The sequence below is a fragment of the Mustelus asterias genome, chromosome 6 (assembly GCF_964213995.1).
Source record: "Mustelus asterias chromosome 6, sMusAst1.hap1.1, whole genome shotgun sequence".
NCBI classification, from domain to species: Eukaryota; Metazoa; Chordata; class Chondrichthyes; order Carcharhiniformes; family Triakidae; genus Mustelus; species Mustelus asterias.
Genome location: NC_135806.1, coordinates 60,286,457 through 60,311,124, shown reverse-complemented (window position 1 = coordinate 60,311,124; position 24,668 = coordinate 60,286,457). Strand labels below are relative to the sequence as shown.

The window sequence follows — 24,668 nt, the reverse complement described above, 5'->3', positions numbered from 1 at the left end:
TGGAAGATTTGGGCTAATATATAGCCACCTGATCCTGTTTCAAGCCTTCAGATCAGAATAATTTATATGTAGTGCATGTTGGGGAAGAAATATTCAAAGCAGTAGTCAGTTAAACTTCCACCGGGATCAGATAATGGCACAAAAATAGGGCTGCATCATGTAGGCACACTTAGTGTTGGGGACAAAGGAGGCTGAACTGGTAGATTTCTGATACCATCATCCCACCTGTCCCAATTTGACCAACCCTTGTCAATACAGGCTGTCCTTATGGTTTAATAACCCACTGAATACCAATATCATTCTGTTGAATCTGCGCTATACCACTTAAAGGCTAATATATCTTTCCTGAGATTCAATACCACGAATTGAATGCAGCACTCTGAATGGGGTCTAACCAGAGCTTTGTATAACATAACATAACCCTGATGTATTCCAGCCTCTTGGGGATAAAAGTGACATTGCATTAGTGTTCTAAAAATATTTTTTTTACCTGCCCTCTAGCTTTAAATGTGTGGATGCTTAAATTTTCTCTATGTCAACCAAAACTTTTAATAATCTTAAAAACTCTATCAGATCACCCCTTATTCTTCTTATTTTTGAATAATATTTTTGAACCAGCCTGTTCAATCTTTGCTAATGGTATAAATTCTCAATTCTGATAACACCCTTGTAATTCTTTCTCTATTTTCTCCAGTGCTTCAATATCACTCTTTCTGACAACGCAAACAAAACTGTGCCCAGTCTCTAAATGTGGTCTAACCAAGGTTCCATACAAGTTTAACATACCTTCATTGCTTTACAATCCCATTTTTTACATTTTTTTGTGGTCTGATTAGCCAGGGTTGCTACTTTTTGTGACTTGTGTATCTGTCCAATTTAAACTCTGATTTTCCAAAGATTGTGTGGTCTCTATATTCCACCTACCAAAATGCACTGACTCACACTTTCTATATTGAAATTCATTTTCCAATCACAACCCCATTCCGCAAGTTTATTAATGTCTTCTTGTATTATGTCACAGTCTTCTTCGGTGATAACTACATCCCCAACTTGATATCAATCAGCAAATTTTGAAATTATTCTAGAGGCTTTTCGATTACTTCTTTGATTCCATTTTCTTTCCTATTTCTGAAGTAATCTAAAGCTAAGATGAGCCCTCTGATGTAATGTAAGAAAAAGTGAGAGAAGATGCTCCAACTGAACTTATAGTTACAGAGGTGAAAACACTATGCCTATTCCTGATTCCTAATCAGTAATCCTTGATTCTGCAGACATGTCCATTGTTCAGAATGCATAGTAGTTACGGGGACCAATCTCACCATAATTAAAATTGATAATAAGCATAAAACCAAGAGCCAGTAGTCTTTTCTTCCTTAAGATCTGATTGAAGCAATTGAGCATCACCTTAAAAAATATTTAAGTTAAGAAGAATACATTGAGAACTATGACTCGCACAAATTTTACCAACCTGGTTAGCATCAACAGAATGTGCAGGGAGAATCTGACTTGACCCTAGCTGATGTGTTTCTCTAAGTCGGACATCAATAAATCCACCAGGAGGAGGTATTTTCCCTGGAACACTGTTATAATAAGGATGTTCTGTTACTTCTTCATCTTCTCCAGCCCAAGGTGAATCTTCTAAATTTGGCATTCTATGTGAAATTGGAAAATGCTTTTGTGAACTTCATGGAGTTTAGGCAAAAAATATTCAATAAAATCCTAATTATATAATTTAAAGTTTTATACTACATATATTTGCTATGTTTTCCAGAAATTATATTCTCAAACATGCATACTATTACACCAGGAATATCAGGATGATACCAAATGCCTTTTAGAAATTGGTATGTCACCTCTGTTCAAAGATGTGATTTTATTTTTGTCGATGAACATTATTGCTGGGCATATTGCATTCACCAGAACAGAAACCAGATCTCAATGTGTCTGTTTTTTGGTTTGCCATTGTTTTACTCATACTTTTTGTCTTCAGAGTACTTTCTTCTAGGTGGCTTCCATCCAAGGCTAAAGAGCCCCTCTTACCTTTGGGGTGGGATGTTGCCACACTCAATCCAAGTACCCCTACAGTACATCAACCTACTATTCACAATCAGCACTCTGGTCTCTGCTTGCCAAAGCTTCCTGGAGCGATGTCTGAATGATGGCATGGTGGTTTGCACTGATGCCTCACAGCGCCAGGGACCCAGGCTTAATTCCGGCCTTGGGTCACTGTCTGTGTGAAGTTTGCACGTTCTCCCCACATTTGCATGGGTTTCCTCCGGGTGCTCTGGTTTTCTCCCACACTCCAAAGATGTGTGGGTTAGGTGGATTGGCCATGCTGAATTTCCATAGTGTCAGGGGGACTAGCTGGGTAAATACATGGGGTTATGGGGATGGGGCCTGGGTGGGATTGTTGTCAGTGCAATCTTGATGGGCTGAATGGCCTCCTTCTGCACTGTAGGGATTCTATGATCCTATGAACCTAACCTTGCTGACTGAGAGGTGGGGATACGACCACTGAACTAGTGATCCCTCCCATATAACTGATATTCACACAGCTTATATATGGATTTATTCAAAGGATTAAATGCCCAGTAGCACTAACTTTTATTTACCTCCAACAGAACAAATGTTCAGATGCTTGTGGCGCTGTGTAACTTCACATTAAAAGGACATATGTTTACATGTAGTTCATCTGTTGAGAATGATTTCAAGGTGATTGAGAGTTAAATATGTCATTATAGGAATAATTTCCTGACTCCACACTCCCAGCAGGGAGCCTCATCTGCCAGCAGCACACATTAGAGATTCAATTTCGATGGTTGCAAAACTATGCACCTCATGTGGCTGAATTTCCAAAATGTGCTTCTGTAAAGCAAGGCTCCCCGGTGGGAGAACAAAATGTCACCTTGGCTCAGCTGGTGGTTTTCATCCATAGAAGGATGTTGCATCAAGTTTCTCTACAGGAGTTCTGCATAACGCCCGCCACGGAATCGAGCGGGCGAGGGGTGGACAGAAATGTCCACTGACCTCAGGCGGGAATTTCCAGTCTCGCTCGAGTGAGGCCGTAAAACCCCGCCCACAATCTCAGCTGACACCTGAGTGAGAGAGAGAATGCTGTATTTTCTGAGCTGCCAACTTTCAGATGAGATATTAAACTGAGACTCATCTACCCGTTCAAATGGACTTAAAAGACCTAATAGCACTTTATAAGGCAGAAAGTTCCTCCAATGGGTTATGCATCTTTCAAACAAAACCAAAAAATGTTTAATGTTTATTTATTAGTGTCACAAGTAGGCTTACATTAACTGTACAAGTTACTGTGCAAATCCCCTAGTCGCCACACTCTGGCGTCGGTTCAGGTACACTGAGGGAGAATTTAGCATGGCTAATGCACCTAACCAGCACTTCTTTCGGACTGCGGGAAGAAACCGGAGCATCTGGAGGAAACCCACACAGACACGGGGTGAATGTGCAAACTCCACACAGACAGCGACCCAAGCCAGGAAACGAACCTGGGTCCCTGGCGCTGCAAGGCAGCCATGCTAACCACTGTGCCACCGTGCTGCCCTGATTAACAGACTAACTGCTCAATTATCCAGAGCCAGACCTTCAGGACAGAAATTAGGAAACACAGAGGGTGGTAGAAGTTTGGAACTCTCGTCAGCAAATGGCAATTGATGCTGGATCAAATGTTAATTTTAAATGTGCCATTGCTGGATATTTGTTAACCAAAGGTAAGTTAGGGAGCAAGTTAGATCGAAGGGTTAAATGACCTATTCCCATCCTTCTGTTTCTGTCACATTTTCTGTTTCTGGATCCTTCGTGTGCCCAAAACTGTCCACCACATTTGCCTAACCAGTAAAATGACTGCACTTCAAAAGTAATTAATTGAATGAGAACCATTTTTGGACATCCTAAGAGCATGAAAAGAAATATATCAATGCAAATTCTTCATTTCCATATTTCAGAAAAATGTTAAACTAACAGTTATGATTAATGGGATGCAAACTGTAGCAAATTGCAACTCATGTGTAATGCAATGACACATTGACACGGATGCCACTACGTTGACGCAGGTATCTTTCTCTTCTTGCACCTAATTCAATTATTATTTCAATATTAATACAGAAGCAAAACTGGTTCAAGATTGTTCAATTCTGGATCCTGAAGGATATCGAACTCACAGCAACTTCCTGTATGAACTGCACAGCTCACAATTTCCTCAAAATAAGAAGTAATCACTAATATTGTTACCATTTTCTGTTCGATAAAGATATTTAAAATAAATACTAAAATGGAATTGTACAATAAATAACATTCATACACAAAGGCAGTACAAAGATGCTTCCTTAAATGGAAATGTCATCAGGTTAATATCTGCAATTCTACACATCTAACCACAACAATGCTGCAGATACCAACTACGTCGCATATGTCTTATTATCCAGTTATTATCTGAACAATCCAATCACAGACTGTAGCAGAGAGACAATAAATTTGTGAACAAGGGTATGATGCTAATCCATTGTTATCTCCATTATAACCAGCATTACTGAGGAGTGTGAAATCCAATCATATCCACTGATGCCACACTAACTGACTGAGCAAATGAATCGTGATTCTTTGCAATTGATTTTTTAAAGAACTGATGTTGGCACTGACTTTTCAAGCCCACACAATGTTCTTGGAAGAGAAACAAATTTTACAGCTCAGAATTTCTACATTTCTTTAAAGGTTTAAACCTTTCCAAACCTCAGCATTTTTATTAAAAAAGACATAGGTCAAGATCGGAGCATGAAACTTGTGGAGCTTGGTAAATCAAATCATGGTTTGGGTTGGCTGATTTAGTGCAACCACACTGACAATGATTTTCTTTTAATATAATGGCACTGTAAAAGATGAAATAGTGTCACAAAAATCTACTTTCACCCGTGTAACAGCACCTCACTCCAACATTACCTCAGTCTATCTGCTGTCAAAACCAACATCCATGCCTTTGCCAGAATCAACCACTCCAATGCTCACATGGCCAATCTCACATCCTCCACCTTGTGATCTTCAGCTAATCCAAAATAATATCCTAATCTGCATTAAATCCTACTGACCTAGTCTTCCAGTCCACTAATGTCTCCAATTTAAAATGTTTATCCTTGTATTCAAATCCATTCTTTGCCTATCTCTATTACATTCTCCAGCCCTACCAATCTGTAAAACCTCTGCATTCCTTGACCATTCCCCGCCTCCCCTGCCATACCACTGTCGGTTGTGCCTTCACCTGTTTGGTCCCTAAACTCTAAAAATGGCTCTCTAAATCTCCCCTCTCTTTCTGTAGCCCTCCATGTTGAACACCACTTGGAAGAAGCACTGAGGGTGGTAAGGACACAGAATGTACTCCAGCAGAGGGAGGGCAGTAGGTGGCCATCAGCAGGTGGTTTCCTAGCATACAGTTTGACCTGATGAGACTTCATGGGTCCAGAGTCAATGTTGAGGACTCCCAGGATCGTTTCCCCCTGACTTTATATCACTGTGCAGCAACCTCTGGTGGGTCTGTCCTGTTGGTGGAACAGGACATATCTAGGGATGGTGATGGAGGAGTCTGGGTAATTGGTTTTAAGGTATAAGTCAATGAGAATTGCTATGTCAGAATGCTGCTTAACTGGTCTGTGGGATAGTTTTCAAAATTTTGACACAAAGCCCCAGATGTTAGTGAGGAGAGGTTTGCCGGCACAATTGGGCACGGTGTGTCTTTGTCATTTCCAGTGCTTAGTTTGATATCAGATGATCCATCCAGTTTTATTCTTTATCATTTTTTCTGTAGTGGTTAGATACAAGTTAGTTGCTAGGCCACTTCAGAGTCAACCAAATTACTGTGGGTCAAGTCACATGTAGGCCAGGCTGGGTAAGGATGGCAGATTTCCTTCCCTAAAGAACATTGGTGAACTAAATGTGAGTACAAGCGTAAAGAAGTCTTACGACAATTATATAGGCTGTGATGAGTTCACAGCTGGACTACTGTATATAGTTTTGGTCTATTTATCTAAGGAAGGATACATTTGCCTTGAGACAGTGCAACAAGCACAGCAGACTACTTCCTGGGATGAGAGATATAATGTAGTCATAGTGACATAAACACTTTAATCACAGAAAATGGTTCATCTTCAAGGACTAAGAACATTCTGGAAGAATTTGTGTTTATTAAAAGTCATTGGGGCCGATTTTACCAAATCGGCTCTAAGTGCCAGGTGCGGTCGTGAATCAGACCCGCGCCCGGCAGCCGCGCTCCAGCGCCCCCATACGCCTTTTTTCGGCGCGGGTCCGGTGGGCGGGGCCTAGCGCATTTGCATCTGTCGGAGCACCGAACTGCGCATGCAGAGGCAGAGACGTCACATTCCCCCCCCCCACCTCAGGGAAGAGATGTCAGATCCCCCCCCCCCTCCTCAGGGAAGAGACGTCACATCCCCCCCTCCCCCCCCTCAGGGAAGAGATGTCACATCCCCCCCCTACCGCCCCCGACCCCTCAGGGAAGAGACGTCACATCCCTCCCCTCACCCCCCCCCCCCCTCAGGGAAGAGACGTCACATCCCCCCCCCCCACCGCCCCACCCCCCCTCAGGGAAGAGATGTCACATCCCCCCTACTCCCCCCCCCCCCCCCAAGGGAAGAGATGTCAGATCCCCCCCCCCACCCCACATCCCCCCCTCAGGGAAGAGACGTCACATCCCCCCCCCCCTCAGGGAAGAGATGTCACATCCCCCCCTACCCCTCCGCCCCTCAGGGAAGAGATGTCAGATCCCCCCCTACCGCCCCCCCCCCCCACCTCAGGGAAGAGACGTCACATTCCCCCCCCACCCCCCCCCCCCTCAGGGAAGAGATGTCACATCCCCCTCCCAACCGCCCCCCCCACCCCTCAGGGAAGAGACGTCACATCCCCCCCCCTCCCCTCAGGGAAGAGATGTCACATCCCCCACCTACCCCCCCACCCTCAGGGAAGAGACGTCACATCCCCCCCCCCAGTGAAGAGACGTCATCCTACCCATCAGGACCCCTGGAGCAAGGCCAGGATCCAGGATCGCAAGATGCTTTCGACGGACACCAGCGATCAAGGTAGGTCGGGGGCCCGGGGGGTCCGATCCCGGGGGGGGGGGGGGGCTGCTGGTGGGGCCTGCGTCCCAGGGTGGTCCGAGCGGGGTGGGGGGTGGGGTGGGCTGCTGGGGTGGTTCACGGGGGCGGTCTGCGAAGGGTGGTCGGGGGCAATTCGGTGGTTCAGTTGCTGAGTTGAAGCCCTATCGGACTTGAATTCAGCAACGCGGTAAATGTGTGGGCACCGATCGGATCGGAGCCTCGTAAAGTGGGAATCCTTGGGTAAGTTGGGCACGGGCTTCATTATGCCCATGCAAATGCATTTAAATCGGCCCACCGGCCGATTTGGGCGCGCGCCAGATCGGCGCCCAGATCGGCCGTTGGTAAAGGCGCGATTGGCCTTGGGTCGGGTCTGGACCGCGTCTTAGGCCCGACGCCCAACTTTACCATGATTTCGCGCCCGAAATTTTGGTAAAATCGGGCCCATTGTTCCTTAAAGGATTAATGCAAAGACTCTTGTTGCTGCTGTTCCTGGAAAACACAGGATTTTACAAGAAAAGGTAATTAAGCAGTTTTAAAGAAGTTGGAAACCTCCTATCCCTGGTGGATCGTTTACAAAAGGGTCACATGGTGATTTATAACTTTGAAAAAAACCATCCCTGGAAAACTGTGTTTAAAAGCTGGTTTTGATTTTGATTTATGGGGAAAGAGAAGATCAACAGCTTGTGTAAAGAACAAACCATCTGTTAAAACCCATCTGGTTCACTAATGTCCTATAGGGAAGGAAATCTGCCATCCTTACCTGGTCTGGCCTACATGTGACTCCAGAGCCACAGCAATGTGGTTGACTCTCAACTGCCCTCAGGCAACTAGGGATGGGCAATAAATGCTGGCCAGCCAGTGACGCCCATGTCCCACGAATGAATAAAAACGTACCAGCGCCTGAAGCTCCAGACCCAGTCTCAAAGCAGAGGGTGACGGAGGTTGCTCCAAAATCGCTCTACTTTCTGAAATCAACTGACTGGATGTTTTCCTCAAGTCCGCCTGGCAAATAGAGCAAGACCCATCGATTGTTTCACAGATCAGTGCTGAGAAACTAACAGTATAACTCGGCCACCATTTCAAGGACTCCACCATCTGTCCTTTCCCCTTGAACCATTGACTTTTAACCCTTTGGCAGAATTCCTCTGTTTTATTTTGTTTTACAGTGTGTTTGTGCGAGAGTTGTGGCCGGAATTCTCCAGTCTCACACATCCTGCCAACGAGAATGGAGATCAAGCATCCACTCAATAGATAAGCAGCAAACTCATATAATCTCTCTCTCTCTGCAGTTTAATGGGACAAAGGTGATTAACAAGTAAGTAATACAACATTGTTATTTATTTTCTTGAAATGTATTTAGCAATGAGTGGAATAGGATTGTCTAGGATATTACTGAGCAACTCTAAGTAATGAGTTCCCTAGATTTGATACCTAACATTTCTTACAAAAAACACATTTTTAAAATGTTTATCATATTCAGTCTTGACTTTCAACCTTCATTCAGGCAAAGAGCAGCCCTCATTGACCAATAAAATCTCACTGAAATCTAAAATTTAACATAAAATCTGGAACACCATCACTGATTAAATATTCTTCATACATTTCTAATCAATATGTATCGAGCTATCATATAAAAATGATAAGCAATAGAATTTTTATTGCTGTATACGGTCTTAGAGCAATGCAATTCAATAATTTATAAATATTACATTGCAATCACAGGGCCACAGAAAGGATTGAGGAGCTAGATGGCAAACTGGTGCAGTGGACTCGACACTGCTCTTCCATCTTTGGAACCTGCATTTCAATCCAACTCTGACTGATACATTGATTCATTTCATTTGCTGTTAGCTCTCCTATGTATGGGTAATCTCATTCCAATTCTTAGGCCAAAATCCTCTATCCTTGCTTGCGGCTGGATTTCCCAGTGCCGTTTGGCTAGAACACTAAATTTTCCGTTCTCATTTGCAACATGTCTCGCCATGGACGACACCAGAGAATCCTATTGACCAAGTGGCTTTAGAAACAAATTGCACTGTCATTCAGAGTGACTACTGGATTGCTGCTGTGGCAAATGGAAAAATGTCAAGAGAGTTCTCTCCTGAGGTTGGTGGTAAGCAATGTTCTTAGGATAGAGTAGATGGAACTTTATGCCACCTCTGGTTGTGTCATACCTGACCTCGGAGTGCTTGGTACTGACAATGGAGGGGTAATTTTCAATTTTGGCAGGAATGAAAAACCAGTCGTATTGAATAAGTTGCTCATAGACCCCATTTGATCCAACAGTTTTGTCTAAGTTAAAAACAATCACCTTAGTGCCTGAAATGGAAAGAGTTCCATTCCCTAGGGTTAGAATCATCTGGATTCAATTTCCTGTAGTGTGACTTGGATATTTGTTCTCCCAGCTTGCTTTTATTGCTCTTTGGTTACAATATTAATCTATTATTGTGACTTTCCATGCAAAATATCCATCATTGCTTCTCCTTTACAGTGTAGACACTTCTTAAAAGGTGATAAAAATACAATTGCTTTTAAAATATCTTGCACGAATGAATAACAAAATAATTGGCAATGCTATCAGTACTCACCTGTTATGAATACTAGATATCTTAGTAGGGCACTGTAGATATTGCTTGAATCGAAGTTCAAAAGCTTGGCCTATGGTACTGATAACATCTTGAGCCAACCCGTCACAGCATTCCAATATATGGCATGCTTTAAAAACATTAAATAACAGCTGTCATTTTTCAGCCTATGTGACTCTTGTCGAAACAACTTTAGCAGTCAAATCAAATATAACGTTCATTCGTCTGTTACAGCTATGGACTGCTGCAGGTAATGTTCCCAAGTGTCAAATTGACAGAAGCAGGTTCACCGTGACTCATTACACACCAATGCAATGTCGGTATTGTGCCATTGTATAATTCATAGTAGGAAAAATAAGCCAAAAAAAGAGACCAGACTGCATTTATAATGCAGATAGCTCTGCACAGGTACACAATCAAATTAACACACTGTAATGATTTCGTTTTGTTCTAGAGAATGCAACAAATTTGTTACTGAAATTTGACAAATATTTGCATAGTATTCTCAAAAGAATATTATAACAAGGGAAGCTACTTAAAAATACAGGTATCATGTTTCAGACTAGCCTCTAACACAGAAAGGTTTTTTATGCTGAGATGGATGCAATATTGAGTTCCCTTCATTATACTTCCAAGCTAACATGAAATTAGTTGTTTCTGAACATCATAATTCCAGTAATCCCATGCAGTAAAGAACTCTAATAGAAATTCCACCTGTCGCGTTGGCACCACCAATATCTTATACCAAACATGAGTATTTGGGGCCATTACTACAATAGGAACAGGCGCAAATGCAAATAGCAGCATAAAAGGGAATGCTGATGCAGCATAGCCGTCACATTCTCAGAGCAGCACTTCTCCAAGAGAAGGCACCACAGGCCAACTGGGGCAAATTAATAGTGCTGACAGGTTCTCTGCAGAAACACCTATGCTTGTCAGCTCCAGCTTGTTCCTGGTGGAGTCTGCTTTTGGCCAGAATGATACCTTTGCCTGCTTTTCCTTTTTGACGGCGTGTCTGGCAAGTTTCCCAGTGGATCCCAGAACATTCTCAGTCACGCCCCACAACTACAGCTGGGTATGTGGAAGCAGAAAGAACTGCCTGGACTTCTATCAGGAGCTGTCACCGCTGGATCAATGGGATCAGTAAACTGATAGAAACTATTTCTGATCCAGCTAGTCCCTCCCCTGCCCCTCCCTGGAATTGCATTCCAAGAAAGACTGAAATCTGTGTCTGGTCCAAAGTGCTTTCAGAAGTGTAAATTTTTTTAAAGTCCTAAATCTTCACAAAAAAATATTTTAATTCAGGTGTATGAAGTGGCAAAATACCAGAAAATTCAAACTGCAGGTTGATGTATTTCAATATGATTTAAGTAAGAAGTCTCACAACACCAGGTTAAAGTCCAACAGGGTTGTGAGACTTCTTACTGTGCCCACCCCAGTCCAACGTCGACATCTCCACAATATGATTTAAGGCACCAAAATGTTTTTGTGAATGGAGTGCCCTACAATTTGTAGAATGACCACTTGTTTAGAACCTCTGGTTCATGACTGATGAATGTTCATGTTGATGAAGATACTTGGGGCCATGAATCCCTCAATTTCCTCCGCAGTGCACTTGGCTATGAACCTCTTTCATGAGAGCAACATGAGGAGCTTCTTGTCATTATTGGCAACATTAATCCGTGTCAGTAATTGGAGGGTGAAATATGGGCAGTTTACCATGAGAACCCAGGAATTGTTGAGTCTAGAGCCAACAAACACATGAGTGAGAGTTTTGGCAACAGATGGACTTAGGCAGATGGATAAGCCAGATGGTGGTTTGGCAAAAGCAAATGGTCTATGGAATCAGAAGCAGATTGTGAACATTGTGATTCAGGTGAAACCAGTGACTGGTGAGGAAGATTGAGTCAGTAGCAAAAGAACAGAGTTTGTGCTAGGGACCAAAGATGATGGCTATTATATTCCCAATATTTAATTCAATGTCCCACTCTCAAGCCTGAGGCTACAGTCATGGTTTATGGGCAGCAGTGATCCCCTTTTTTCTATAAGCTTTGGAGACTTGGACAACCTAGAGTAGCAACTCAAAGTTCTGGAGAAGTACCAACAATGGTGCCTCCGCAAGCTTCTCCAAATCTGGTAGCAAGAAAGTGGTCCAACAGAAACATCTTCTCGAAAACCAACATGCCTAGCATCAAGGGGCTAATCACTCAAAGCCAACTCTGCCGGACAGGACATGCTGTACTCAGAACTCTGTCATGGCTGCTGACTCCCAGAGTGCAGCAAAAAATGCTTTAAGGATGTCCTCAAAGGATTGCGGAGCAGATCAAACATCTCTGCAAACCCATGAGAAATCCTGGTCTCTGACCAAACAAAATAGAGAAGTTTTTTTTGGAAAGCTATCAAACACATCTAGCGACATTGTTCAAAACATGCAGGTGTGAAGTCAAGGCACTGGAGAGATGCACAAACCTCAAAAAAACTTATCTGCCGACCCTTTGGGCATGTGGTTAGCAGTGTGAATTACAAACACACCAACTGCTCCTGAAAGGAGCTATTTTAACTCTGAAACCTTATTTAAATGAGACAGGCTGACATCCCACCCAAATTGAGCAGGCAGTTGATGGGAAGTGGTGGAATCTTGTCTCTGCCCCTTTACATTGCTTTCCAAAAGGGCTAGATCAGGTTTGGAATGGGCAAATCTGATGTTTCCATGGAAATAAGGCAGGAAGTAGTGGTACAGATCTTCCAATTCACAGTCATTGCTAATTGAAATCAGGTTTGGTTCATGGACTCAGAAGATGCTGATTGGCATTGAGTCTGGGGCCCTCTCAGATTGGAAGAGTCCAAAGGAAACAAACAGCAAGAAAATGAAGCACCGAAAGGAAGCTTATCAGTAGATCTTTATTAGCAATGAGATATCATTGAGCTGGTGACCGATTCTGCAGCTGTTGGAGGCCTTCAGCTGAACCGACATTAAAACCCAGCCACAGTTCCCAGCAGAAAGCCTTGTCAAAGGACTGTCCCGGCACTGGGGTTTTACGGCCATGCCAATGAGCTGGACAATGAAATTAAAGCATTCTGGGGGCTGGAAAGGCATATATATATATATCAGTGCTGTGCCTTTTCAGCACTAGAAACAGGTGAGGAGAAATGTTAGGGCCTATGGATACAAAACACAGTTCCATAATGCACTGACTTTAGCTCTACAGAGCTGAAAATGCTGAGGTTCCACTCCCAATGACCAGATGAGGTACCTTTGACTTTCTTTTGCAGCTTTAGAGTTAGTGAAAGTTCTGTGGACTGTGCTATTGGAAGTTATTTCTGTCAGATGGGGGTAGTATTGAACCTTTGTAAAGAATGGTACAGGTTACAAAAGCCTCTGAGCAGAAAACTTGCTCTCAGTCTTCAGGGTTATGGTTGCTGTTCCTCTTGGACTGTAGTATGAGAGGGAGGTAGAACAGGAACAGTAGAGTGGAGAAGTTATGTACAGAGTGAGGAGGAGAAGGAGGTCGCAGGAGGAGATCTTTCACATCAAGGGTCTTCAGAGAGCATTTCTCAGATCTCCACCTCAGCCAGCAGTGTTTGAGGCAGCTTTAATTCACCAAGCAGATGACCACTGAATAGTGCCACCTACTGGACCTGCAGCTATCCAGCAGGGCAAAGACAGCACTACCAGTGGACATCAAAGTTAGCTTGGCCCTCAGTTTCTGCACCCCAGGATCCTTCCAGTCAAATAGCATGAATGCTGTCATCCTGAGCGAGAACAGCAGGTTCATACACCACAGAGTCACTGCTGCTCCCCCAGGCCAGTGCCTCAGCAATCCTACTAATCTGTTGGAGCACAGTTTGCTAGACTGCTGGGAGAACGTTGAGTAATTTGAGTCCTGGCATCTGCAGCCCATGATGGCAGCAGTCTGAGCCTGCAAGGCAACAAGCTGGACTTGCATAGCAACAAGCTGAAATCTCAAGACCTCATTCTAAGCCTGTTGGCGAGCTTCTGTGCTGTGCTGTAATGGAAGCGGAGATATTGACCATCAAGCCCACAAATGTGTCATGGAGTTGGCCACCATTTCCATGTTTGAACGAATGGGTTCCTAGCTCTACATGAAGCCATTTGCCAAGTTAGCGTCATATTTCTCCATGTTGCTTGACAGTGACAACAGGATTTCTGGCAAGCCTGACAAGACACCAAGCATTTTGTTGTGCATGTTTACCTGCTTTCATTTCTTGTGAATTCTGCCCCATCAATGGCCTCATCTGAGTCATCTGCAGCAGAACTTGTCTGTGATTCACCCTCCATGGAGCTCACAAATACACTATCCTTTTCCCTGGCCTGGCTATAGCCCACTCATGTTCGGTGACTCATATTCGGTGATTCCAACTCTGTACTAACCTCTGAAGCTCATGGTGCTTATATCTGAGCTGATGGCTACAAGTATCAGATCAGAAAACAATGCTTTTCCATCAGATGGCCGCTCTTGTTCACATCCTTCATGGTGCGACTGCATTAGCTGTCCAGCTGGCAGTTCTGAGGTATCAGAAAGCATTAATGCAGGGGTGAAGAGTTGGGGTGAGCAAAGAGGAGTGCAGTGCAAAGCAGGAGGTCCATGGTCACACTATCTGTAGCTTGCACTTCGTGCAAAATAGCAGGATGGGGGTGAAGTGGGATTTGAGAAGGAACAGAAGGCAGGAGCAGACCATCATCCTGAATGTTCTTGAAGATGCTGGATGCAATGTGCTGTCAATGCCAGCCCCATAATGTAATGCACTGTCTCTTCCAAAGGTCTCAGGAGATGCATGTGAGCCTGTACCCCACTGGATCACCCTGTGTTTATGTGTGACCTTATCGTGCAAGAGAGAAGAAACAATGTCAGCAATCTGTTTGGGTGGTGTGCCTGCTGGAACTGAATACTGAAAGTTTCTGGAAGCTACGAGACATGGGTGGTGAGGCTGGCAGCATTGGTAGATATGTGAGAATAATGTGCAGCATGAATGTTAGGCATGAGTCCTGATCGTTGATAGGTGAGTGATGGGGGTGTGGTGCTTTGAGCAGTGCAACAGCTTCATGTTGCACTGGGTAAAATATGTTATTTAAGGTTGTATTCACTGACCTTGACCATTCATAACGAGTTCATTGAACTTTTACCGGCACTGCATCCAGGTCCTCAGGACCAGACACCAAGAATTGACCTCTGTGGCCACCTGCTCCCATTCCTTTTAGAGGGTATACCCTGAAGGCCTCTATACCAACTGTAGAAACATTACCTCCCTCACCTTCTTGACCTCCTGCACTAAGTGTTGCATCAGAGAACGTGTTACCCCTCTCCCTGGCCTGTTGCTCCGCCTGTAGTTTTCTTTCTTCACTCAAAGACTTTCTGAGACTGTTCTACCAACTGCTGTAGCCTGAGTGCACCTCCCCTTTAAGAAGTGCAGGTTGCCTTTAAGAAGTGCAGGCTAGCTGAATGCTGTGTCGGCCACACATGTACTTGGGCCCACTGTTGAAGGCAGCGGCGTGTTTTGTGCTGGGCAGATGGAGGCCTACCTGCTGCCTCAACTCAACAGAGTGAGGGGTAATTGTGCATCATGACCACTCTAGCCAAAAATGGGCTTAATTCAATCTTTAGCCTACTTTTCAAAATACTAAGAAAATAGCCATATTGTTATGAGCTGTTTCGCTTCTTGTCAACTGAATGGAGATAATGTTGATTTTATTTTTGTGAAGTAAGGTCCTCATAAATACAAAATGGAATTTGTGGGTATTGTATTCCAGCAAAGAGTCAATGCCAGCAAGAAAAAAAGTGGTGATAAATAAATAAATGTTCTGACCGCTGTCAATGCCTCATCTCAGTAATAATTCTTTATGCATAGGCCGGGATTCACCCAAAGAAATTCTAAGTGTCGAATTCGCGTGAAAACTGGAATGAATCACGCTGTTTCTCTCGGTGGGAACTGAATCTCCCACACTATAGAGTGCCTCAGTGTGACTCACGCTGAATCAGTGGGAGGGGCCTATCCCCGCCCGGGAGGCCGGAAGCACAGCGCTGAGCGGGCCACTGCGCATGTGCTGATCTGTCAGCGCCAAGATCGACGCATGCACAGTGGCCCCGCACTGCCGGCCTCCTGATTGCTGGCCAGCTCGATCGCTGGCCAGCCCCGCAACCCCCGCACGCTGGCTCTCCACCTCGACCACAGCCCAATCACTGGCCCCCCCCCCTTGCATGTCCGGCTCAGCTCCACACCCACACCACCTCCCCAGCCCCAATTTCACCCACCCCAACCCCAATTCCCCCTCCCTCACCGGCAGTCCCGACCCCACCCCCCTACAGTCCAGACCACCCCAACAGACTGACACCCCCCCACTCAATGGCCAGCCCCAATCGCTGGCCTCCCTCCCTTTCCCACCGATCCCTATGCAGAGTGGCAGTGAGACCCCCCCACCCCCACTGATTGCCCCACCAGGCCCCTCCCCCTTGGGAGGGCAATTTTCCACATTGTCGGATAGATGCCAGTGCTGTAGCTGTATTAGAACATCTTAGCTAGGGATATGGCTAGTTCTGGGGCACAAGTCTTCAGTAATATTGCCGGAATAATGTCAGGGCCCATATGGGGCCCCGATGGGCCAAGGTGCCCTTGGGTATTGGCACTTTGCCTCTTGGACAGTACCAGGGGCACAGACTGGCATGGCCAAGGTGCCAATGCTGCCTGACATTCAAGGGGGCCCCGACTGCCCCCCGTCCACTCCAGTGGGATCGAGCTGCTAGCTCCCCGAAAGTGGGGAGCTATAGTAATCCTGCTGGAGTGAACCACTCTGGTGGGGGAGGTGCTAGTCCCAGGCCCGCTAATCACATTTAAAATATATGGTAATGAGTATTACCATAATTTATGCACCTCCCCACCGATTTCCGGAGCGGATGTGACACTGCCGGACATCCGGCGCTGGGAGACACTAGCGGGCCAGGACGCCCAGCGTGGATTCTGCGTATTGGGGTCTGCTGGAATCTACTGGTCCGCTGCGCTAATTTTTTACAGTAGTGGGATGGGGGATTCGCCCCCCCCCCCCGCCCCGCCCCACCAGGCATCATAGTTCCCCCTCATCCTTGTTTCATTCATGCACATTCAATCTGCGTGAAGAAATCCTGGTTTATTTTTCCGATTCTTACTCTAGGGTCATGAGGCTAATATTTCTATTTATTATTTCATGGGCTGTGGTTATTACTGGCTAGGTCAGCATTTATCACACATCCCTAATTGCCTTTGAAAAGGTGGTGGTGGTGAGTTGCCTTCTTGAATTGCTGTAGACCATGAGGTGCAAATGTTAGTTGCCACTTGTCAGCCCAAGCCTGGATATTGTCCAGTTCTTGTTGCATTTGGACATGGATTGGTTCAGTATCTGAGGAGTTGTGAATGATACTGAACATTATGCAATCATCAGTGAACATCCCCACTTCTGACCTTATGATGAAAGGAAGGTCATTGATGAAGCAACTGAAGATTGTTGGGCCTAGGACACACCCTGAGAGACTCCTGCAGCGATGTCCTGGGACTGAGATGATTGACTTCCAACAACCATAATCTTTGTGTTAGGTATGGCTCCAACCAGTGGTGAGTTTCCCCCTGATTTCCATTGACTCCTGTTTTTCTCGGTCTCCTTGGTGCCACACTTGGGCCCTATTTTACCATTTTGATTCTAAGGGCTAGGTGGACTTGAATCTGGGAGTGTTTCAGATCTGACTTTTAGACCCATTCTCAGGCGCCCCCATACGCACTCTCCCTGAAAAAATAGCAGCGATTCCAAATCGCGCTGCACAAGCCTGTGGGTGGGGCTTAACGTGCTCAAAATCCTGCAGCTGCGATTGGAGCCTCCAAATGCGCATGCGCAAAAAAAAGATAAAACGCCACTTCCTGCCACTTCCCTCCCGGGTCGGATAATGCCTCCCCTGGCCCCCACAGACATTGCCCAACCCCCATAACATTACTGACCCCCTTATCCTCCCACCCCCCTGCCACCCAGACTGATTGCGGGCCCCTCTCCCTTCTTCCCACCGATCTCAGGCAGAGTGACAGTGGATCCCTCCTCCCCCCTCACTGATCTCAGGCAGAGTGGCAACGGAACCCCCTCATCCCCATCTCAAGCAGAGAACTGTCGGACCCATCTTACCTCCCACACCCCCACCGATCTCAAGCAGAGAGCCGTCGGACGCTCGGCACTTACCTCTTCACTAACTGAAGCGCCCGAATCGGATTTTTGTGGAGCATGTTTGTTTCGCGCCGATTCTAGATGAGCGAACGCGGTGGTAAAGGGGGAAGTGCTGGTGAGGTTGGGCGTGCAGCCCATTAAGTCAATTTAAATGCATGCAGATGTATTTAAATGGCCGTCGCTCCCGTTTTGGGCGCGGTCCCGATCGCGACCATTTTCGGGCCTTGGCAAAGGGGGAACTGGCGCAGAGGCAGGCGCGGATCACACTACTTACCTCACACCTGACTTTACCAAGTTTCCGTGCCCGAAAACAGGCACAACTTGATGGTAAAATCGGGCCCTTGATGCTAAGGACAGTCACTCTCATGTCACCTCTGGAGTCCAGCTCTGTAATGTGGTCTGGAGCTGAGTGGCCCTGGCAGAACACAAACTGAGCATCAATGAACAGTTTATTGCTAATCAAATGTCTATTGATAGCACTGTCGCTGACACCTTCCATCACTTCACTGATGATCAAAAGTAGACTTATGGGATGGCAATTGACCGGGTTGGATTTGTCTTGCTTTGTGTATAGGAGATACCTGGACAATTTTCCGCATTGTGGGGTAGATGCCAGTGTTGTTATTGTACTAGAACAGCTTAGCTCGGGGCATGGGTAGTTCTGGAGCACAAGTCTTTAGTAATAATGTCAGGGCCCATAGCCTCTCCGGTATCCAGTGCCTTCAGCCCTTTTTTGGTATCAGTTTGTGAATTGAATTGGCTGAAGACCGGCATCTGTGATGCTGGGGACCACTGGAGGAGGTCAAGATGGATAATCCATTCAGCACTTCTAGCTAAAGATTGTTGCAAATATTTCAGCCTTATCTTTTGCACTGATGTGCTGAGCTCTCCCTCCCATCATTGGGGATGTGGATATTTGTGGAGTCACCTCCTCCAGTGAGTTATTTAATTGTCCATCACCATTCATGGCTGGATGTGGCAGGACTGCAGAACTTAGATCCAATCCATTGGTTGTGCAATTGCTTCGCTCTGTCTATCACTTGCTTCTTATGCTGTTTTGCAAGCAGGTATTCCTATGTTGCAGCTTAACCAGGTTGACAGGATTTTTAGGTATATCTTGTGCTGCTCCTGGCATGCCTTCCTGCATTCTTTGTTAAACCAGGGTTGATCTCCTGGCTTGGTGATAATGGTGGAGTGAGGAATGTGCCAGGCCATGAGGTTACAGATTGTGGTTGAGCACAATTCTGCTGCTACTGATGGCCCACAGCATCTCATAGTTGCCCAGTCTTGGTTTGCTAGGTCCATTCAAAATCTATTCCATTTAGCACTGTGGTAGTGCCACACAACACGATGGAGGGTATCCTCAATGTGAAGAATGGACTTCATCTCCACAAACAGTGTGGTGGTCATTCCCACCTGATACTGTCATGGACAGATACATCTACAACGGGCACACTGGTGAGAATGAAGTCAAATACATTTTTCCCTCTTGTTGGTTCTCTTACCACCTGTTGCAGATCCAGTCTAGCAGCTATGTCCTTTAGGACCTGGCTAGCTCAGTCTCTATTGGTACTACCGAGCTACTTTTGGTGATGAACATTGAAATGCCCCACCCAGGGTACAGTCTGCACCCTTGCCACTCTTAATGCTTCATTCAAGTGATGCTCAACATGGAGGAATACTGTTTTATCAGCTGAGGAGAGATGGTATGTGGTAATCAGCAGGAGGTTTCCTTGCCCATGTTTGACCTGATGCCATGAGATTTCATGGGGTTCAGAGTTGATGTTGAGGACAACTCCTTCCTGACTGTACACCACTGTGCTGCCACCTCTGCCTATAGGACAGGATATATTAAGGGATTTTAATGGTGGCATCTGGGACATCATCTGTAAGGTATGATTCCATGTGTATGACTATGCCAGGCTGTTGTTTGACTCCTTTGTGAGACAGCTGTTAATAAGGAGAACTTTGCAGGCTGGGTGTGCCATTGTCATTTCCGGTGCCTAGGTCGATGCCGAGTGGTCTGTTTGGTTTCATTCCTTTTAGAATTTTTTTACAGTTGATTCATCTGAGTGGCTTTAGAAGGCATTTTAAAGTCAACCACATTGCTGTGGCTCTGGAGACACATGTAAGCCAGACCAGGCGAGGACAGCAGATTTCCTCCCGTAAAGGACATTAGTGATCCAGATGGGTTATTGAATTCAAATTTCACATCTGCCATGATGGGATTCGAACCCGAGTCCCCAGAGCGCGACCCTGGCTTTCTGAATCACCACCTCCCCTTTTGTGTACATACTGGCTGAGGTGAGCTAATTGAACATCGATCAGGGTTTGAATCTTGAATCGAGGAGCTTTCAGTTTTTGTAAATATAGAGAAAGAGGGAATTGAACTTTGTAAAATCATGTAAAACGGGTAGTGAGTTGGCAGTCCATTTTGCATCTCTCCCAATTATAATTTCCAATGAAATCTCTGAAAATAAAATCAGGAAAAATGTAAAATGAGCGTCCGACTTATGGCCAAGTATTCAATGTAGGCCAATTTGCTTTCACCCATTTTACACAATCAACATCTAGCCAGAAAATGATAAGGTGAATACGATGCCAGGGAGACTATCATGGATCATAAGGAAATGACAGATTTGTTAAATGAATACTTTATATCCGTTTCACAATGGAGGAAGAAGACAATATATTGCTAGTATAAGGGAACCTAACAATAATTAAAGGGAAGAACTTACTGGATTGAATAGCAGGGAAAATGGGGGGAAAAAAACCTATTGGATTTAAGATTGACAAATCTCCTTGTCCTGATGGTTTCCAGCCGAGAGTATTAGAAGCAACAGATGGAAAAATTGCAGATGTATTTGTCATTATTTTCCAAAGCTGTATACATTCAAAAATGGCACCTTCATGTTAGGAAACTGCAACATCACTCCATTATTTAAGACAGGAGAGAGAGACAGTAACCCAGACACTACAATGTCAATTCAACCTTGGTTGTGGGTAAGTTACTGGAATCTATCATTAAGGATAGTGACGAAGCATTTAAAAATATGATCTGATTGACAAATCAGCGTGGCTTTATAAAGAGATCATATCTGAATAAATAAGTTAGATCTTTGGATGAGGTTATTAACAAGAAGAGTATCTATGAATGTTGCCTTTAAGAATTTCCAGAAAGAATTTGATATGGTGCTGCATAAAAATGATTAGCAAATAAAACAAAACATGAAATTGTCGGTAACCTTAGGACTTGAGTTAATAATTAGTTGGGAGGTAGCAGACAGAGAGTAGGGATAAAGGGAATGTAATCTAATAATCAGAATGTAATAATGAATCCAAGAAAGACAAATTGGAATATTTTTTAACATCGAAATGTGGAGGAGCAAAGGGATTCGTGATTCCAGATAAAAAGCTAGTGTGCCAGGTACAAGACATTAATCAAAAAGACTAATGCAATGTTAGCCTTTACCTCATGAGGGTTAATATACAAAGGAGGTTATGCTTCATTTGTACAGATCCTTGGTCAGATTCCAGTTGAGTTCAGTTCTGGGTACTGAATTTCGCAAAGGATATATTGGCCTTGGAGGAAATATAGGACAGATTCACCAGAATGATAGGTGCCAAGTATAAAATAATTGAATTATGAGAACAGGATGCATAAGCATGAGTTGTACTCCCTTGAGTTTAGAAGGTTGAGGGATAATCTATTTGAGGAATTTGAATTGAAAGAAAAATTCAGCAGTAAAGATGCAGAGAAGCTACTCGGGTGGGGGAATCCAGGGAAAGGGGGCACAACCTTGAAAATTGAACGTGGCCATTTGTGAGCTATGGTGGCACGGTAGCACAGTGGTTAGCACTGCTGCTTCACAGCTCCAGGGACCTGGGTTCGATTCCTGGCTTGGGTCACTGTCTGTGTGGAGTTTGCACATTCTCCTCGTGTCTGCGTTGGTTTCCTCTGGGTGCTCCGGTTTCCTCCCACAGTCCAAGGATGTGCGGGTTAGGTTGATTGGCCATGCTAAAATTGTCCCTTAGTGTCCTGAGATGTGTAGGTTAGAGAGATTAGCGGGTAAATGTGTAGGGATATGGGGATAGGGCCTGGGTGGGATTTTGGTCGGTGCAGACTCGATGGGCCAAATGGCCTCTTTCTGCGCTGTAGAGTTTCTATGATTTCTATGACACCAGTGTGCCCACCTTCACCAATATGGTGGGCGATGCACGTCCAGCTAAAACGTGCAGGTACTACCACTAGTCCACTATACCGGAGCCTTTAGTAAATTGGTTAGTGTCCATAGATCAAATTTCATGGGTATAATACCAATGCAAATAAAATGTCAGGGGGAAAGCTCAGGATGGAAATATGTTATAACTTTGTTACTATCCTAGGAAACATCAATGGACTGTAGATGTTAACTTAAGTAATGGCTGTATTACAGTGATTAATCTCAGTATATAGTACACGTACATTGCAAGCACAGCGCCTTTATGCTTTGCTATACATTGTAATGCAACAAAGTCTACAAATTACTGTTGAAAATATTAGCACCAACTTTTAATAAACACGTCTATGACTCCACTGTCCACTATTTTTTATACAGATGTATTATTTTAGTGGGTTAACTTTCCTTAAAATTAGCCCCTAATCAACAGACTTCCATGTGTTATTTTTAAGTGTAACTTGGTAGAGACATATTTGTGTATTTGTGTTCACATTCATGGAAGAGAGTTTCTCTGTATGCCATGTATAGCAAAATCTTTAAATGACCAACACAACAACAAGTTAATATTTGTACTAAGTTCAGAAAATCACTTATGAAATCTACTGAATTACAGGACAAAACTAAATTCAGCCCTGTAAGATTCAGGATGGAAAATTATCGTTGATGTAATTCTATTCCTTAAATTCTGTTCCGATAAAAAAGGCTAACAAAAAAGCTTCTCTTAGTATATAGAAGAAAAGAGAGTAACTAAAGTGAATGTTGATCCTTTGGAGGATGAGACCAGAGAATTAACAGTGGGGAATAGAGAAGTAATGGAGACGCTAAATGAATATTTTGCTTCAGTTTCACAGTGGAGGACAACAGCATCACCCCAATAGTAACAGGTAATGCAGAGGAAACAGAAAGGGAGGAACTTAGAACAATCATCATCAATAGGGAACTAGTACTCAACAAACTATTGGGATTAAAGGCAGACAAGTCTCCAGGGCTTGATGGCCTACATCCTAGGGGATTAAAGGAAGTGACAGCAGAGAAAGTGGCTCCATTGGCTATAATATTCCAAAATTCTCTGGATGTAGCTACGGTTCCAGTGGATTGGAAAATGCTAATGTAACACCGTTCTTCAAAAAGGGAGGGAGATAGAAAGTAGGAAACTATAGACCAGTTAGTTTAACATCTGTTATTGGGAAATTGTTAGAATCCATTTTCAAGGAAGTGATAACAGAACATTTGGAAAGTCAAAATGCAATTCATCTGAGTCAGCATGGTTTTATGAAGGGTAAATCGTGTTTGACTAATTTTCTGGAGTTCTTCAAAGATGTAACAAGTCAAATGGATAATGGGGATCCTGTAGACATAGTATATCTGGACTTCAGGAAGGTGTTTGATAAGGTGCTGCAGAGAAGGTTAATACACAAAATAAGATCACAGAGGGTTAGGTGTAATTTATTAGCTTGGATAGCAGACTGGCTAATTGACAGAAGGCAGAGATTTGGAATAAATGGGTCTGTTTCTGGTTGGCAAGATATAACTAGGGGGGTGCCACAGGGTTCGGTCTTTGTGCCCTAACTATTTACAATCTATATTAATGACTTGGATAAAGGGAAAGAAGATACTATAGCCAAATTTGCGGATGACACTAAAATAGGTGGGGTAATACGTTGCAATGAGAAAATAAGAAATTAATAAATCAGTATAGATAGGTTAGGTGAGTGGACCAAAATGTGACAGATGGAGTTTGACGTGGATAAGTGTGAGGTTATCCATTTTGATCGGAAAAATGGAAAGGCAACTTATTGACTAAATGGAGAGAGACTTCAGGGTGCTTCAGTGCAGAGGGATCTGGGTGCCCTCGAGCATGAGTTGCAGAAAACTGGTATGCAGGTACAGCAAGTAATTCAGAAAACAAATGGAATTTTGGCATTTATAGTGAAAGGAATAGAGTATAAAAGTGAGGAAGTGTTGCCGCAACCAAGGCATGGGTGAGATTGCACCTGGAGTACTTTGTACAGTTTTGGTCCCTTTAGTTGAGGAAGGATGTACTGGCATTAGAGGCAGTTCAGAGGAGGTTCACTGGATTGATTCCAGAGATGAGGGGTTTGTCTTATGAAGAGAGATTGAGCAGGTTAGCCCTATACTCTCCAGAATTTAGAAGAATGAGGAGAGTTCTAATTGAGGTATGTAAGATGAAAGAAGTTATTGACAAAGTAAACAGAGTGGATGCTTTCCCTTGTGGGACAATCTAGAGCAAGAGGTTCATTTTAGGATAAGAGGTAGCAGATTTAAAACAGAGATGAGGAGAAACTACTTCTCTCAAAGGGTCGGGAATTTGTGGAATTCACTACCCCAGAGTGCGGTGGATGCTGGGACATTTGAGTCATTTAAGGAAGAGACAGACAGATTTTTAATTAGTAATGAATTGAAGGGCTATTGAGAACGGGCAGGAAAGTGGAGATGAAGCCAAGATGAGATCAGCCATGATTGTATTGAATGGCGGAGCAGACTCGAGGGGCTGAATTGCCTGCTCCTGCTCCTAGTTTTTATG

General features: G+C 44.3%; 1 protein-coding gene across 1 annotated transcript in view; it reads right to left on the bottom strand.

Annotated features, from left to right (window-relative positions):
• Positions 1 to 24,668, bottom strand: part of shc3 (SHC (Src homology 2 domain containing) transforming protein 3) — a 303,591-nt gene that overhangs the window by 56,829 nt on the left and 222,094 nt on the right. The window contains exons 7-8 of the mRNA XM_078214387.1: positions 9,710 to 9,836; positions 1,469 to 1,652 (exon numbers count right to left, since the gene is read on the bottom strand). Coding sequence (XP_078070513.1) covers positions 1,469 to 1,652; positions 9,710 to 9,836 — 311 coding nt within the window. The remainder of the gene's footprint in view (positions 1 to 1,468; positions 1,653 to 9,709; positions 9,837 to 24,668) is intronic.